Source organism: Mobula birostris, chromosome 8 (genome assembly GCF_030028105.1).
Source record: "Mobula birostris isolate sMobBir1 chromosome 8, sMobBir1.hap1, whole genome shotgun sequence".
NCBI lineage: Eukaryota > Metazoa > Chordata > Chondrichthyes > Myliobatiformes > Myliobatidae > Mobula > Mobula birostris.
In genome coordinates, this window is record NC_092377.1 from 18,229,333 (window position 1) to 18,247,290 (window position 17,958).

Here is a 17,958-nt window from a genome sequence, read left to right on the forward strand (position 1 = left end):
TCAAGGTCATTCCTTACAGTCAGTGAAGTACATCTGAAGTGAGGACTCTGCTGTAACCCGGGGCCTAGGAAACACTGTGAGCAGAGTATGCGTGGTAAGATTCTGCCCACATCAACAAAGTAATGGGCAGATGAACTGTTTTGTTTTGGAAGTGTTCATTGAAGACGAGCATGACCCTTGACATGAGGGAGAAGCCCCCTGCTCTTTGAATCTATCTGAGGGTCTAAAGAGGTTTCGAACATCTAGAAGGGAAGATTGTGGGCCAAAGGGATGGTAATGTTCTTTGTTCTATGTCCTAAGGCTGCACTTCCTCAGAACAGCAAAAGAATGGAGCCTGGGTTTTCATGCTCAAGGCACTGAATAGCACTTGAACTAGCAAACCCTTGACCTGCCCTATCATGGTGACAAGGATTGGAAGAGAAGCTGGCCTGGCTGCTGCATGTGATGGAGCTCCATACCTCCTGAGGTACGTGTTTGTCAGATGAGGGCAGTACTACACTTGTCTCCCTTCGACATAAACCAGCTGAAGGCTTTGGGAACTGGTACAGAAGAGGACATGAACCCTGAGGCAAATCGGTCATTGAATGCCGGACAGGTTTCAGAGGACGAATGGCCTGCTCCTGCTCCTTATTTCTTCCGTTCCTTAATATGTAGGCAGCTGATAGGTTGTATCAAGTACCTTCAGCTGAGAGTCTATCAGTTTAAAACTCTGATTTTCTCAATATACGTAGGTTCTGTCAGAACCTCTGAGTATTTTCACCATGGCCGCTCTGCTTAAACCCAACTTCTTATTGACCCTTGCCAGGGGCTTAATTACGCATAATCTGACATCTCCTCGCGATTCGTGGTGCAGAGAGTGTCTCGACTGCCACCACTTGTTTCTATTGAAACCTCTCTTGCTATACACAATCCAGCGTCCCACAGCCATCTGTGATGTGCAGACTGCCCCGACTGGCTTCTGTTGAAATCTCTCTCACCACACACAACTCTACGTCTCCCAGCGTCCGTGGTATGCAGTAATTATTCTAGTTTTTTTTAATGCTAGGTGCTTTCTTACTAAGTTTCCACAAACGCAGTATCTTACTTTTGTGTTGTTGAACCAAAAGTGTGATGAGAGGATGTGGGAGCTTCAAACAGCAAAACGTTTCTGAACTGCTCTCTTTTAGAGTTGACTAAATGTCAGCGCACAGAGCGTAGGTTAATTGTGTAGTTATCAGTTGGACTCATTTATCCTTCCAGACATTATTGTCATCGTGCCAGGCATTTCAGTGAGACACAGCGCAGCGTTCTCTATATTTAGTTTGCCTCAAGGTCTAAACATTGGGCTATATTTAAATTGCTAACTTCTGCTGGTGCACAGTGTTGCTATGTTGACTGTGAATACCACAGCAATAATAAATGTTATAGCCAAGGCATCCTTCAAGCTTTGCAAAATACATTCTTTCCAGTACGATTAGTGTTTTCCTACCCTCCCACCTCCATAAATAAGTTGGGTGCCAGTGACTGGTGGCGTCCTGAAGGAGCCAGTGTTGGGACTGCTTATTTTCATGTTATATGTCAATGGTTTGACAGCGGAATTGATGGCTTTGTGGTCGAGTTCGCGGAAGGTACAAAGATAGGTGGAGCAGCAGGTAGTGTTAAGGAAGCAGAGAGTCTGTAGAAGGACTTAAGACAAATTGGGAGAACTGGCAAAGAACTGGCAGGTGGAACATAGTGTAGGGAATTGTATGGTCATGCACTTTGGAGGAGGAATAAAGGTGCAGCCTGTTTTATAAACAGGGAGAAAATTCAAAAATTAGAGCTGCAAAGGGTCTGGGGAGTCCTTGTGTAGGATTCCCTAAAGGTGAACATGCAGGTTGAGTCGGTGGTAAGGAAGGCAAATGTAATGTTAGCATTCATTTCAAGAGGACTGGAATATAAAAGCAAGGATGTGATGCTGAGGCTTTATAAGGCATTGGTCAGACCATAGTTGGAGCACTGTCAGCAGTTTTGAGCCCCTTATCAAAGTAAAGATGTGCAGGCATTGGGTTCAGAGGAGATGTACAAGTATGATTCCAGGAATGAAGGGGTTAACATACAAGGAGTGATTGATGACTCTGGACCTGTACTCGCTGGAGTTTGGATGTGGGGGAGAATAGTTTACATGGGAGAGCGGATTGCTATGCGAGATGGCATAAACTCAATGGGCTGTCCAGCTTCCGACGTCATTCAGAGATATCTCCCTCTGCTGTCGAGCCTTCACCATTGAGCTAGTCTGTGGCAGTTCTCTGTCTAGTATCACCACTGTAGAACCTTCACCGCAAGATCTGCAGCAGTTCACACAGAAACTCTCATACCACACAGAACAAGACAGTCACCAAATTCATGAGGGTAAATAAAAATGGAGAAGGCTTCCCCAATCCAAGTGAACCTTGTGGAAGGGAGGGTAGAGAAGGGTTTGCAACCCTGAGAACAAATCCTCTTCACTCACCTAGACTTGCAAGTCTATCAGGGTCACCTGCTGCATCTGGTGTTCCCAGTGTAGTCTCCTCTGCATCGGAGAGACCTGACGTAGGTTGGGGGATTGCTTTGTCAAGCAACTTCACCTATGTCTACCACCGCAGGCAGGATTTCCCAGTGGCCATCCATTTTAATTCTACCTCCCGCTTTGCCCCTCCTCCTTCCCTTCCTCCCATGGTCCACTCTCCTCTCCTATCAGATTCTTTCTTCTTCAGCTCCTTACATTCTCCCTTATCACCTCCCAGCTCCTCAGTTCACCCCCCACCCACTTAACCTCTCCTTCACCTGGCTTGATGTATCATCTGCCAGCTTGTACTTCTCTCCCTCACCCCACTTTCTTACTCTGGTGTCCTCCCCTTTCCTTTGCAGTCCCGACAAAGTGTCTCAGCCCAAAACGTGGGCTATTTGTTCCCCTTCTTGGAGGCTGTCTGACCTGCTGAGTTCCTGCGGCATTTTGTGTGAGGGTTGCCCTGAGAACAAATGGCTTTTCCTATTGCCATTCTCTTCAAAAAATTCTTTATCTATATTTTGGAATAGGCAAAGTGTAAACAGAACAATAAAACAGATGTAAAGCTACTTCACTGTAAAGGCCATCAACCAGATTTTGTAGAAAGCATTTAAGACCTTTCCAAACACTTAAACACGAATGCTGTTTAGACACCTTTTTTAAGTAGACTGAAGTATTATCAATAAATACCAACTTCATCCCATCTCCTCGATAGCCCTGCTTCTCCTTCGAGACTGTTTGCCACAGGCTCCCCTCCCTCCACTGCACTTCCACCCTCCCCTCTGCCGGGGAAAATATGCGGTATTTTCCACAGCGGCCTTTGATGGCATTTTGTGTTAAATCTGCACTTACCGTTGATGCACTCGAACCGATCGCAGCAGTTGCCCGGCATGCCGTCACCGGGAGAGATGATCCGAGGCATCGTGCCAGGCTCGCACTTAGGGACGCGGCAGATCCCCGGCAAACACTCACACCTGGAGCATAAACCAGAAACAGTGAGTGGGAGGCAGTAGTACGCCGAGACCTGTGCCTGTGGAGGAGCACAACTGACGCATTCATTCAAGTCTCCGAGAGAACATTAGGGTATGGGCAGGGAGATTTAAGATTATTTTCTCTAGAGCATGGGACACAGGAATTTGCAAGAAATGGAGTGATGTGTGCAGGCAGAAGATACTTAATTTAATTTGGCACTGTGTTCAGTGCAGACAAGGTCAGCAGAAAAAAACCTCTTACTCTGTTTTAAATCATAAACACAAGGGATTCTGCAGATGCTGGAAAACCAGGGCAAGCGCCTCAAAATGCTGGAGGAACTCAGCATCTATGAAAGGGAAGATTCAAACTTCCTCAGTGTAGGCATACCTCGAAGAGACTTCACAGTCGAGCAGCTCATCATGATTGTGCAGATGCTGGAAATCCAGAGCAGGACAGGCAGCACCTATGAGTCCTGATGAAGGGCCTTGGTCTAAAACGTCAACTGTTTATTCCACAGATGGTTCCTCCAGCATTTTGTGTGTGTTTGCTCGTGTACTTGTGCCACCCCAAGTTCTAACATTCTTCACCAACGGGCCTCTTAAAGGTAATCTTCTCTTCCATCCAAGGTATCAGATTTTCCAATGTGTGGGCTTTAATATCCCAGAGGACGGAATTTATTTATTTATTTTTTGTAACTTATAGATTTTTTATGCTCTGTGCCGTCTTGCAAAATGTCAAATTTCACGACCTACAGTACTGTGTAAGGTCTTGGGCACAGTAATTTAGCTGGGAGGCCTAAAACCTTTGCACAGTACTGAATTTGTCAATGTGGACTGGAGAGCGAGTTTGGAAATCTGGTGGGAGCAGAGGATGTCGGGAATGGCGAGGGTGGAGCACCGTGGTAGGGGTGTGGCACAGGTGGTCAGAGAAGGTGGGCCCGGGGGGGAACAGGACGGTACGGCTGCAGATACAACCAGCCCTAATGCACCACACAAGGGCACTTGATTCCAAAAAAATGGGTTTATCGGTCATTATAGAATGTCTCTCTGGTGCTTCCCTACCCCCTTCCCCTCTGATTTCCCTATCCTTGCTGCCTTCCCACTCTCAGTTCACGTTAGAGACCCAAATCAGAACATCGAACAGTACAGCACAGCACAGGGACAGGCCATTCAGCCCATAATATTGTGCTGAACCAGCTAAAGAGCAAATCAAAAACACCGAAGCACTGATCCCTCCTGCTTACACAATGCCCATATCTCTCCATCTTCCTTACATCCATGTGCTTATCCAAACGTCTCTTAAAAGCCTCTAATGTATTTGCCTCTACCACCATACCAGGCAGCGCATTCCAGGCATCTACCATTCTCTGTGTAAAAAACTTACTCCTCACATCCCCGTTGAACCTACCCCACCCCCCTCCGCCTTCAATGCATGCCCTTTGGCATTAAGACATTTCAAACCAGGGAAACAGATATTCCATGTCTACTCTATCTATTCCTCTCATAATCTTGTAAACTTCTATCACATTTCCCCTCAGATTTCGCCGTTCCTGAGAGAACAACCCAAGTTTATTCAGCCTCTCATTGTAGCACATGCCCTCTAAACCAGGCAGCATCCTGGTAAACCTCTTCTACACCCTCTCCAAAGCCTCAACATCCTTCATACAGTGGGGTGACCAGAACTGTATGCAATACTCCAGATGTGCCCTAACCAGTGTTTTATAAAGTTGCAACATAACCTCTTGACTTTTAACCTCAATTCCTCGACTAAGAGCAAGCATTCCATAAGCCTTCTTAACCACATTATCAACCTGTGTAGCCGCTTTCAAGGAGTCACGAACTTGGATCCCAAGATCTCTCTGCTCCTCAACACTGCTCAAGGTCTTGCCCTTAACGGTATACTGTCTCCTTGCATTTGCCCTATCAAAATGCAACACCTCACATTTATCTGGGTTGAACTCCACTTACCATTTCCCTGCTCATACCTGCAACTGATCTATATCAGGCTGTATCCTTTGCCAGTCTTCTACACTATCCACAACTCCACCAATCTTGGTATCATCTGCAAACGTTCTAACCACCCATCTACATTTTCATCCAGGTCATTCATAGGTCATAATTTTTTTTCCAGCTACAGTACAGTGCAATACATAAATTTACTGCACTACTGTGCAAACACCTTAGGCACCCTAGCTTTATATGCTTATGTGTCAAAGACAGTACTGTGCAAACACAGAAAACCTACAGCACAATACAAGCCCTTTGGCCCACAATGCTGTGCCAAACATGTATTTACTTTAGAAATGACCTAAGGTTACCCACAGCACTCTAGTTTTCTAAGCTCCATGTACCATTTTCAAAAAATTCATTGTCTTGTAGGCATTCTCAATAAATCCAAAACCATAATAGGATCAATAAAAGGCCGCACCAGCTCAGCAGGTCATACAGGAGGGAAATAAACAGGCGACATGTCGGGCCAAAACCCTTCATCAAGACTTATGAGGTGATGAACTTCATGAGGTCTTGTTGAACGGTTTCAACTTGAAAGTGTTGCTCAGGAACTCATGCACCTGCCAGATCTCTGGTGTCCCTTCTCTCTGCCGTTTCAGGAAGAGAGGGAACCCTGTCATCTGATCACTCTGGTGGTCTATGTGATACATAGTTGGAGGTATCCCTAATTTCATATTAATTCACCATTGGATATTGCATGGTGCGGCATAAACTGATGGTCTATGGAGGTTGGTTAAAGATGGCACAGGGAAAAGCACCATGCGGGGCCGATCTGGGGAGTTTTTTTTTAAAAAGTTAAAGTCTGTCCTGAGCCTTGTGCTTATGCGTGAAGCGACTGAGAGTACAAGACTACCCCCCCCCCCCCCCCCGGATAGGACGCCAGTCTATTGCAAGGTTAACCCTCAGCATTTGCCGGTACCCATTTTCAGCTGGGTGAACTGGAGCAGTGTGTGGTTAAGTGCCTTGCTCAAAGACACAACATGCTGCCTTGGCCGAGACTCGAACCCTCGTGAACCCAACGCCCTAACCACTTGGCCACGTGCCACACACGATCTGGGGACTGCTCGCTGCCAATGCTGGCTCCCTAAACTAGAAAACGTGAGGGGCTGAAATAGCAAGGACCTACCCCCTTTAACCAAAGAGGCTTCAGTTTAAAGTAACTGGCAGAACAATTAGAGGGAGGAAGAAGAAACAAATTTTACACACATAAGCCTCCATCATATTGAAACAGTACTTAGATACTTATTCAGAGACTTAGAGGGCTCCACACCTCGTGCTGCAAAATGGATTAGGAAATCTGTTTTCCTATGGCAGGAGCAGGAAGAATTGAATGGCCTGCATGTCATAGTCTTTTTGGTGATTTAATTACATGTTCCATTAAGTGGCACAAACGTATCGTAGTGAATTAATAAACCAATATTGGGAAAAAGCATTGGAGACAATTACCAAGATTTGACTGATATGTGCTTCAGTCTCTTAAGTATTGAGCCACCTTTTTCCCTCAAGGCTCTGATCCTCAATACAGGATATTCCCATAAACCCCACCCTATTCTACCATCCACCTGCACATTTACTGTGGCCATTTTACCTACCGAACCTACATGTGGGAAGAGACGGGAGCATCCAGAGGAAAGCCATACAACCATGGGAAGTTTGGACAAAATGCAGACAGACACAGGCCCGAGGTCAGGATTGAAGGTGAGTCCTTGCATTTTGTTATAGAGCATTACAGCACAGACACAGGCCCATCTAGTCCACGACGAACTATTATTCTGTCCAGTCTCATAGACCTGCACTCCATACCCCTCCCAAACTTATCTTAAATACTGAAATCGACCCTGCACCCACCACTTCCACTGGAACATCATCCCACACTCTCACCACCCCCTGAGTGAAGAAGTTCCTCCTCATATTTCCCTTAATTTCACCTTTGATCCTTAACCTATGACCTCTAGCTCTAGTCTCACCCGACCTCAACGGAAAAGAGCCTGCTTGGAGTTACACTGTCTTTACCCCTCATAATTTAATGGTTATATTTATGACTTACAGTTTTAAACAGGTGGAAACATTTTTCTCACCTGACCCTGTTGGACCCTTTTCATTACCTCTAAGTTCTCCAGGCCTTGTTCTCTCTCTTGTTATAATTCAAGCAACCTTGGGCCAGCCTGTTTCATCGTCCTCTATTGCGCAGTGCACTTTGCCACTGTATTGAAAGTAACTGTCGCGATCGGATCTTCTCGACCCCTGAACGTTTCCAGAGTCGATCCCCCTCACTGAGCACCACCAAGTGAGAGACTCACCGTATCGGGAGAGTGCAGCAGCCGTCGGCGGTCAGTCGGGGCGGGGTCTCCTGGCTGTCGGGAGGGCAGTCAACCTGCTGACTGGCGGGGCACTCCACTGTGCTGCAGTCCACGTTGTAGACTACGGGAGGCAAAAGAAAGTGTCAACGCTGGTTACATTATCCCCACTCTTTGTCCAGCACAGGATGATACAAAGAGTTAACAAACTTGGGTACTTGGTAGACTTGGTGTACGGGGGCTCCCTGGCTCCCCCATATGTAGAGGGAATCATAGAGAGATACGGCACAGAAACAGGCCCTTCAGCCCACTGAGTCTGTACTGACCATCAACCTCCAGTTTACACCAATTCTTTTTTTTAATTCACTAACAACGCTACATCATTCAATAATCAGGGCTTCTTAAACTATTAACACAAGAGATTCTGTAGATGCTGGAAATCTAGAGCAGGACACTAAAAATGCTGGAGGAACTTAACAGGCAGCATTTATGGAGGGGAATAAACAGTCAAAGTTTTGGGCTGAGATCCTTCATCTGAACCGGAAAGAAAGGGGGAAGAAGGCAGAAAAAGGTGGGGAGAGGGGAAGGAGGACAAGGAGGCATATCATGGGTGAATTCACAGATTATTTGCAGCTTCAAATTAAAATACAATATTACTCTCTACAACACACTCGAGCCCCTGAGGGGCCCACCATTCCCTAAATTCTCCATTGTGCCCATGAATATCGCATGGTCCTTCTCCAAGGGCACCTAGGTAACTTTCACCTCACTATTCCGTGTTGGTTACCAAGCTAGAGCGATCTGGCCAGAGTTAATTCCTGGAGAGGGAGGGAGAAGGGAACTCAGTGGGGGTGGGGGGGGGGTTCATTTGGGTGAATGAGACGGATGAACTGAAGACACCGAGAGATTGCAGATGCTGGTACTTGGAGGAACACACAAGGGCTGGAGGAAATCAGTGGGTCAGGCAGCATCTATGGAGGGAAACTAACAGTCAACGTTTCCCAGTCCAGATGAAGGGTCTTGACCTGAAACATTGTTCATTTTCCTCCACAGATGTTCCTTGACCCACTTAGTTCCTCCAGAGTCTTGTATGTTGAGTAGGATGAACTGCCCTTAACCAAAGGTTTAAGGTAACAGACAGACTAGGGAGCTGAGGAAACCTGAAGGATGAAGGGGAAGTGGAACACATGGTGTTTGAAGTTCTGGTGGGCCAAAAGCTCCAGCATTTCAAAAGTACCCAGATGAGCTGGCCAATTGTCATAATTTAAGGCTGTGAACTTGACAGCTGCCCCGACGGCTCTTCATAGGGTAGCATGAAAGTGAGAGATCAAATGGCCTCCTACTGTGTCACTGATACTCATATTTCTATGAATACAGTCTTTCTGAGGCAAAGATTTGTCAACACACAATGACTGATAGTTACCCCTACATCTCACTCCGAGCTTGCCCCACCAATGTAGCCCGAGAAAGTGTGAATTTACAGTATCTTCTGCTAGTGAGGTGAGAGGGACGACCTATGCCAGCACAAACCCAGTAATCAACTCCTTAGACCTTTCCTGATCCTTCACCTACTTCTACCTACAGTATATGAAGATCTTGCATTGACTTTAACAGTTACTGAAGCTTAAAACAAATTTGGGCAACTATCATTCCACAAGTTACCTTCTGCAGTCAACTGGATTGGATCCTTTGCTGCCTTGAATATCAGGCCTTACAGAGGCAGAAATTCGAGAGAGCTGAAGATTCCCACAGCAAGAAGCCATGGGTGTTCATGAATGAATTTGTACATCTCTGTGAGAAGGTGGATGGGACAGCGTGCTCACATTTCTTGATGTGGGCATGTGTGATGACCTCAATATATGCAACCGTGTGTGTGTGTGAATCAGAGTTAGGTTTAATTTCACTGTCATATGTCACGAAATTTGTTGTTTTGTGGCAGCAGTACATAATTTAAAAAACTGTAAATATATAAATATATCCAAGTTTGCAGATGACACGAAGCTGGGCGGCAGTGTCAGCTGAGAGGACGATGTTAAGAGGATGCAGGGTGACTTGGATAGGTTAGGTGAGTAGGCAAATTCATGGCAGATGCAATTTAACGTGGATAAATGTGAGGTTATCCACTTTGGTGGCAAGAACAGGAAAACAGATTATCTGAATGGTGGCTGATTAGGAAAAGGGGAGGTGCAACAAGACCTGGGTGTCATTGTACACCAGTCACTGAAAGTGGGCATGCAGGTACACAGCAGGCAGTGGCAGCAGTACATAATAATAAAAACTATAAATATATATATATTAAATTAAATTAAATAGGTAGTGCAAAAAGAGAGGAAAATACTGAGGGAGTGTCAATGGGCGTATTTAAGGTAGAGATTGATAGGTTCTTGACTGGACATGGCAGCAAAGGCTATGGGAAGAAGGCTGGGAACTGGGGTTGAGGAGGAGATAAAAAAGAGGATCAGCCATGATTGAATGGTGGAGCAGACTCGATGGGCCTGATGGCCTAATTCTGCTCCTATGCCTTATAATCTTATGGTTCATTGGGTTCCTTGCCCATTCAGAAATCAGATTGCGGAGGGGAAGAAGCTGGCCCTGAAATGCTGAGTGTGTGGCTTTAGGCTCCTGCACCTTGTCCTTGACGGTAGCGATGAGAAGAAGGTCTGTCCTGGTGATGGGGGTCCTTAACGATGGATACCACCTTTTGAAGGTGTCCTGGATGCTGGGGAGGCCAGCGCCCATGATTCAGCTGACTGAGTTTACAGTGTGAGAGTCGGCATTTCTTAGGCATGGGTGTGCTTCTGCGTGAGAATGCATGTATTTCTCTCGTGCCTGCGTGAGAGTGCATGTGTCTGAATTTCTCTGGCATTCGCGTGTGTGATTACTTGTATATCAGTGGCTGGAGGATAGATGGGGGTGGGGAGGGTGTGGGCAAAATGACTGTCAGTTTCTTGATCCTAAACAGACACTATGCTGTGCGAATACAGAAAAGTTTGAAACCATGTGTTGGTCTATTAGTAGCAAATGTGTTCATGGTTTCACTTAAAATTCCTCGGTGCTATTTTAAAGAGCTCAACCTGTGGATTTCGCATGACCACACTAATGCTTTCGCTCCAAACACTGCAAAATGCCTTTCAGCCCAAGCACTCCAGAATGCCAACTGCATGCCAATCTAATGTCGTTCACACAGAGAAAGGCACTTTGCTCAACAAACATGTCACCAGGATAACCTCGAAGCAGGGGTTAAGTAGGATGCTTTGTGGCTACTAACTGGGTCGAAGGAATCAGAATGGGGTTTGCAGGAGGCCAGGGAGACAAAGCTTCAGGGAAAGATGCCAGGATGTGGGGACGAGGTGGTCAATGGTGAATGGAGGGTGAACAGAATCAATAACATACAGGAGTCTGAAGCTGGAGAATGGAGGTTCGGGGCAATTCATAGACATAGTGAGGAGAGAGTGCAGAAAACGCTAAGTTTAAAGACAAGATATTGGGAGAGTGGGTCTAAAGCTAGTCTATCTAATTGTGAGGTGGTGAAGAGCAGGTGACAGGTTACCAAGATGATACAAGAGGCTTGGTGCATGGAGAAAATGATCTGACGTGTGGAGTATTTAGTGGGAGCAACACTCACAACACACTGGAGGAACTCAGCAGGTCGGGCAGCATCTGTGGAAACGATCAGTCAACGTTTTGGGCTGGAACCCTTCGTCAGGGATCCAGCCCGAAATATTGACCGATCGTTTCCATGGATGCTGCCCGACCTGCTGAGTTCCTCCAACGTGTTGTCAGTGTTGCTTTGACCCCAGCATCTGCAGAATATTTTGAGTATTTAGTGGGGCTATGTGTTTCTATGCACCTTAGTTGTAAGAAAAAAGAGAAAAGCTGAGAATTGTTAAAATTTAGGTTAGATTTATTTAATAATAACATGTACATTGAAACATACAGTGAAATGTGTTGTTTGTGTTTTAATAACCAACACAATCTGAGGATCTTCTGGGCACAGCACACAAGTGTCGCCACACATTCTGGTGCCAGCAGAGCATGCCCACAATGTAGAACAACCCTCTGCCAAAACACAACAATCAGCAACGGCAAAACAATTCCCTTTCTCACCCCCTGCATCCCCACCTGCACACAGAGGCGGGCCTCCAACTCCAGTGGAGAGAGTCTACAGGAAGATCTGAGTGTCACAATTATCAAAGTTCAACCTGTACACAAAATACAACAAACTGCGCAAACACAAAAAGGAATAAATAATAATAAATAAACAAGCAATAAATATTGAGAACATGAGATGAAGAGGGAGAGTGTTCCAGAATTTAGACCCAGCGTTGATGATGAAACGGCAGTATATTTCCAAGTAAGGAAGGTGAGTTACCTAGGGGGAGCTTGAGAGAACCCTGGTTGATGCAAAACTCTAGGCCAACTGAGTCATTTACCTGTAAAGGCCTGGAGTTTGCCAACCAACTTGAGTGGAGTTCATTGTCACGTGGATGAGTACAGTGAAGCAGACAAGCTTACCTGCCACAACATCCCGGGCAAGTAAGTACAAACAACACAGAACAAATATTATATATAAATTATACAATACAGTGGAGAGAAAACGACTGCAAAAAAGAAAAGATCAATGCAAAACATCAGTTTAAAAGTTCAAGGTAAATTTAATATCAAAGTTTTCTTGCGGGCATTTTGAATTTATTCTATTGCACTTCAAGGAATGCAATATAATCAAAGAAAAACTACACACAAAGACTGTCGAGCAATGAATACAAACAGTGCAAATAATTTTAAGAAAAGTAAATAAATAATGCTGGGAACATCTATTTATTTATTTATTGAGATGCAGCGCATAATAGTTCCTTCCGGCCCTTCCAGCTGTACAGTCAAGTACTTTGTGTTTTATATTTGTAATTAATTTAGAGCACCTTGTAGAGATCTGTTTTCACTTTGACACAGAAGTGTCTTTTTCTGATGATCGGTGTCAAAAAAGCCAAATTAAATCTACTGTCATTCAATGCTGTAAAACAATAAAACATGAAAATTTCCGCTAGGGGGTGAATACTATTCATAGGCACTGTAATCCTAGCCTAATCATGGGACAACTTATACTGACCGATTAACCAACCAACCGGTATGTCTTTGGACTGTGGGAGAAACTGGAACACCCAGAGGAAACCCACGTGGTCAGGGGCAGAATGTACAGACTCCTTACAGGCAGTGGCAGGAATTGTACTGTAAAGCGCGGTGTTAACCACTACACTACTCCATGTGTTGTAGGGTCCTTGAAACTGAATCTATAGGCTGTGGGATCAATTTGGAGCTGAGGTCAGTGAAGTTATCCACGCTGGTTCATAACTGAAGGGCAGTTTTGGTCCCCTAATCTGAGGAAAGACATCCTTGCCATAGATGGAGTACAAAGAAGGTTCACCAGATTGATTCCTGGGATGGCAGGACTTTCATATGATGAAAGACTGGATCGACTAGGCTTATCCTCGCTGGAATTTAGAAGATTGAGGGGGGATCTTATTGAAACGTATAAAATTCTAAAGGGATTGGACAGGCTAGATGCAGGATGATTGTTCCTGATGTTGGGGAAGTCCAGAACGAGGGGTCACAGTTTGAGGATAAAGGGGAAGCCTGTTAGGACTGAGATGAGGAAAAACTCCTTCACACAGAGAGTGGTGAATCTGTGGAATTCTCTGCCACAGGAAACAGTTGAGGCCAGTTCATTGGCTATATTTAAGAGAGAGTTAGATATGGCCCTTGTGGCTAAAGGGACCAAGGGGTATGGAGAGAAGGTAGGTACAGGGTTCTGAGTTGGGATGATCAGCCATGATCATACTGAATGGTGGTACAGGCTTGAAGGGCTGAATGGCCTACTCCTGCACCTATTTTCTATGTTTCGATAACTGTTTGTAAGCCTGGTGGCGTGGGACCTAAGGCTCCTGATGGCTGTAGAGGGAAGACAGCATCAGAGACCAGCCCTTGGTAGTGCAACAGGAGGTCTGTATTGTTGAACCTGGCGGTGAAGGACTTCACAGTAACAGCAACGAAAGCAATAAAGCTTTCACCGTTCCTTCAGCCCTTCACTACTGCATGGTGCTGACAACCCTTCTTCACTTGGTGTTATACCAGGTATGGGAAAATTTCAGACCTGGCTGCTTTGGAGGCTTGTCAGCAAAATAAACAGCACTTGGATGTACATGGTATTGAACTGCAGAGTTTGCTAAACACTGCTGTCGGCACTTTACACCAGCTGATGAATGAAGGATTTTTTTACCAGATCTCCCCATCGCACTGGGCATGAGGCCGGATTTAATCAGAACTTAAAAGAGATGCTGGGCTCTTGTAATGGCAAAAGTGGATGGGGAGAGGGGCTCTGGGAAAAGAGAGAGAGTGGAGCAGAGAAGGATGGTGGGGGTGGTTGGCTGGGAACAGAGAGAAAGGAGCAGAGATGGAAAACAGATAGAGTCGTAGAGTCATAGAACACCAGAGCACAGAAACAGGCCCTTCGGCCCATCTAGTCAGTTCTGAGCTATCACCATTGGGCACCATGGTAACGAGGCGGTTAGCGAGACACTATCACAGCGCAGGGTGCTCCAGAGTTCTGAGTTCAGTTCCAGTGCCGCCTGTAAGGAGTTTGTGCGTTCTCCCTGTGACCGCGAGGGTGTCCATTGGGTCCTTCAGCTCCTCCCCCACAGTCCAGAGATGTACCGGCTAGTAGGTTAGTCGGTCATTGTAAACTCTCCCGTGATTAGGTTTGGGTTAAATAAGCGGACTGCTGGGTGTTGCAGCTCCTTGGCCCAGAAGGACCTGTTCCTGCTGTATCTCTAAATAATTCATTAATTATGCTTCCAGTCCAATTAACCTGCACCTGGACCATGGCACTCCCATATCCCTCCCGTCCATGTACCTATCCAAGTTTCCTGCATCCACCACTTCCACTGGCAGCTAGTGCCATCCTCTGAGTGAAGAAGCTCCCCCTCGCATTCCCCTTAAACATTTCACCCTTCACCATTCACCCTTGACCCAAGACCTGGGTGAAATGGGATAGAAAGCAGTGTTTGGAGATTGGGAAAGTATATGGGAATGGGAAAGGCACAGGAACTGGAGTGGAGAAAAGCATGGAATAGGAATAGCATTGGAATGGGAATGACATGGGAACGGAAAATGCACAGGGATAGGAAAGGCCTTCTTCTGGGCAGTGTCTTCACACGACAGGTGACCTCAGCCATTATTAGTACTCTTCAGAGATTGTCTGCCTGGTGTCAGTGGCTGCATAACCAGGACTTGCGATATGCACCAGTTGCTCATGAACATCCACCACCCGCTCCCATGGCTTCCTGTGACCATGATCGGGGGGCGGAGCAGGTGCTAACCCTCACCCAAGGGTGACTTGCAGGTTAGCGAGGGAGAAGCGCCCTTCACCTCCATTGGTAGACACGTATCTCCACCCTGCCAACCAGGAGGTGTTTGGTGGCTGGAAGCAGCTGCACAGTGACCCCTTGAGTGGTGAGGTTAACTATGAAAGGATTCAACGGCGGATGCAGCTGAAATTTTGATTCTCTCACACAGAGGGTTTCCACTTGCCTCAGTGCCCAAGTGTACCTAAACGTGAAATCATAGGGCTCAGAACGACAGCAAGCTACATCTATACAGTGCCAACAGAACCACTGCACTGAAGTCTCTCCCTGAGGGACACCTAACCACATTGCAAATGAAGCCACGTCGAGTGACTGTGGACAGGTACCCAGAAGCTTGGATCAGTGAGCTAGGTCTTGAGGAACATCTCACAGGAAGAAAGGGAGGCGTGGGTAAGAAGTTCATTGGATGGATAGGAATTTTGGGAGAGAAATTTCAGAGCTGCAGTCCTTAGCAGCTGAAGGCATATCTGCCAAATGAGGAGGCACAAAAACTGAGGCTTGAAATGGAGGATTGCAGAAGGCTGCTACAGAGACTGGAGGGAGTTACAGAGATAGGAGGTTACGGAGAACATGGAGAGACTGGAAAACAGGATTGAGAATTTTTGAACTTAAGTCCATGTGGATCTGGTGCCAGGAATCAAACTTTCAAACTTAAAGTCTTCTCACATTTGCTCTCTCCCTATCTCTCCCCAACTTCATAACACTCTTTCCATGCTCTTCAAAGTCAGAGAGAAGTACATCACAAAAACAGGCACTTTAGCCATTCTAGTCCATGTCAAAGCCATTTAAACAGTCTACTCCCATTGACCTGCATTGGGACCATAGCCCTCCATATCCTTACTATCCATGTAGCTATCCAAACTTTTCTTAAATGCCGAAATGGAGCTCCAATGGACCAATTGTGCTAGCAGCTCATTCCACAATCTCATGAACCTCTGAGTGAAGAAGTTTTCCCTCATGTTCCCTTCAAACTTCCCCCCTTTCACCCTCAAGCCATGACTTCTACTTGTAATCCCACCCAACCTCAGAGGAAAAAGCCTGCTTGCATTAATCCTATCTATCCCCCTCGTAATTTTGTATACTCCTATCAAATCTCCTCTCAAGTCTCCTCTCAAGCCACGTTCTAAAGAATATAGTTGTAACCTATTCAATCTTTCCTTATAACTCAGATCCTCCAAACCCAGCAACATCCTAGTAAATTTTCTCTGTACTCTTTCAACCTTGTTCACATCTTTCCTGTGTAGGTGACCAAAACTGCACACAACACTCCAAATTAGGCCCCACCGATGTCTTACACATCTTTAACATAACATCCCATCTTCTGTACTCAAGAGATTTGATATATGAAGGCCAATGTGATGAAAGTTTTCTTTATGATCCTGTCTACCTGTGACGCCACTTTCACCGAATTATATACCTGTATTCCCAGAACCCCTCGTTCTACCACACTCCTCAGTGCCCTACTGTTCACTTTGTTGACAGAGTTTGAGCAATGATTAAGAATTGAACTAGTTTGTTTCACTAAGGCAAAGTTCAAAGTTTGAAGCAAATTTATCATGCAAGTACATATATGTCACCATATATAACCTTGATATTCATTTTCTTGTGGGCATACTCTATAAATCCATAAGAGAATAATAACCATAATAGAATCAACAAACGACCACACCAACTTGGACATTCAACCAGTGTGCAAAAGACAACAAGCTGTGCAAATATAAAAAGAAAGATACAGAAGGAGTTGAAACGCAAACAACAGGAATTCTGCAGATGCTGGAAATTCAAGCAACACACATCAAAGTTGCTGGTGAACGCAGCAGGCCAGGCAGCATCTGTAGGAAGAGGTGCAGTCGACATTTCAGGCCGAGACCCTTCGTCAGGGCCAGACCCTTCTCGGCCTGAAACGTCGACTGCACCTCTTCCTACAGATGCTGCCTGGCCTGCTGCGTTCACCAGCAACTTTGATGTGTGTTACAGAAGGGGTTGAGTTGTTTAAGGTGGCTTGCAGCAGAGGAAGAAACCTGACTACTGGAACAAAGACATCTGAGATATAATGCTGTTGGCGATGGCTGCTTGTAGATTGGCACATGCCTAATAGGTTTGGGTTAAGTGACTATTCTCTCTCTATCCTAAAAATATCTCTTCCAGGTGTAGAGGCGAGGAACGAAGGCATGATTTTGGTAGGTACCAGTCACTGGTAGATAAGAGGGCTGGCTGTGACTGAAAACAACAGGAGCAATAACTGATAAACACCGCTCATACATTTTATCATCAGTCTAAAACTGCTGTGGCCAGGATTTGCCTCAAACTCCCATTGCAGGGGTTACAATTACCTCCAAAAAATGAATGGAAAGCTGAAGGAAGATAAAGGGAGGTGATCCTTTCAGTGAAGTCTGGAGACAGAACTGAGTTCCATGCTTAAAGTCACACCTCCCATCTTTCCAGCTGTTTGGTAGACCAAGAAAGACACTTGGACCCAATAAACTCATGCATATATGCTACTTCCCCTCTGGCTGAGTGAGATGAGAATGAGAGGTCACAGATTAAGGGCAAAAGGTGAAATTATTCAGGGGAATCCGAGGGGAAAGAGGGTGAGAGGGTGGTGCAAGTGTGGAACGACCAGCAGAAGCGGTGGATGTGGGTTTATTTGTAGTACTTAAGAGAAGTTTGGTTATGTGATGGATGAGAGAGGCATGGAGGGCAGGAGATCAGGTTAGTATGGACTAGATGGACCGAAGGGCCTACCAGACTACCAG

At 45.7% G+C, this 17,958-nt stretch overlaps 1 protein-coding gene across 2 annotated transcripts in view; it reads right to left on the reverse strand.

Annotated features, from left to right (window-relative positions):
* Positions 1 to 17,958, reverse strand: part of crim1 (cysteine rich transmembrane BMP regulator 1 (chordin-like)) — a 287,358-nt gene that overhangs the window by 130,741 nt on the left and 138,659 nt on the right. For both annotated transcript variants that reach the window (XM_072264867.1, XM_072264866.1), the window contains exons 4-5: positions 7,788 to 7,908; positions 3,359 to 3,480 (exon numbers count right to left, since the gene is read on the reverse strand). In XM_072264867.1, coding sequence (XP_072120968.1) covers positions 3,359 to 3,480; positions 7,788 to 7,908 — 243 coding nt within the window. The remainder of the gene's footprint in view (positions 1 to 3,358; positions 3,481 to 7,787; positions 7,909 to 17,958) is intronic.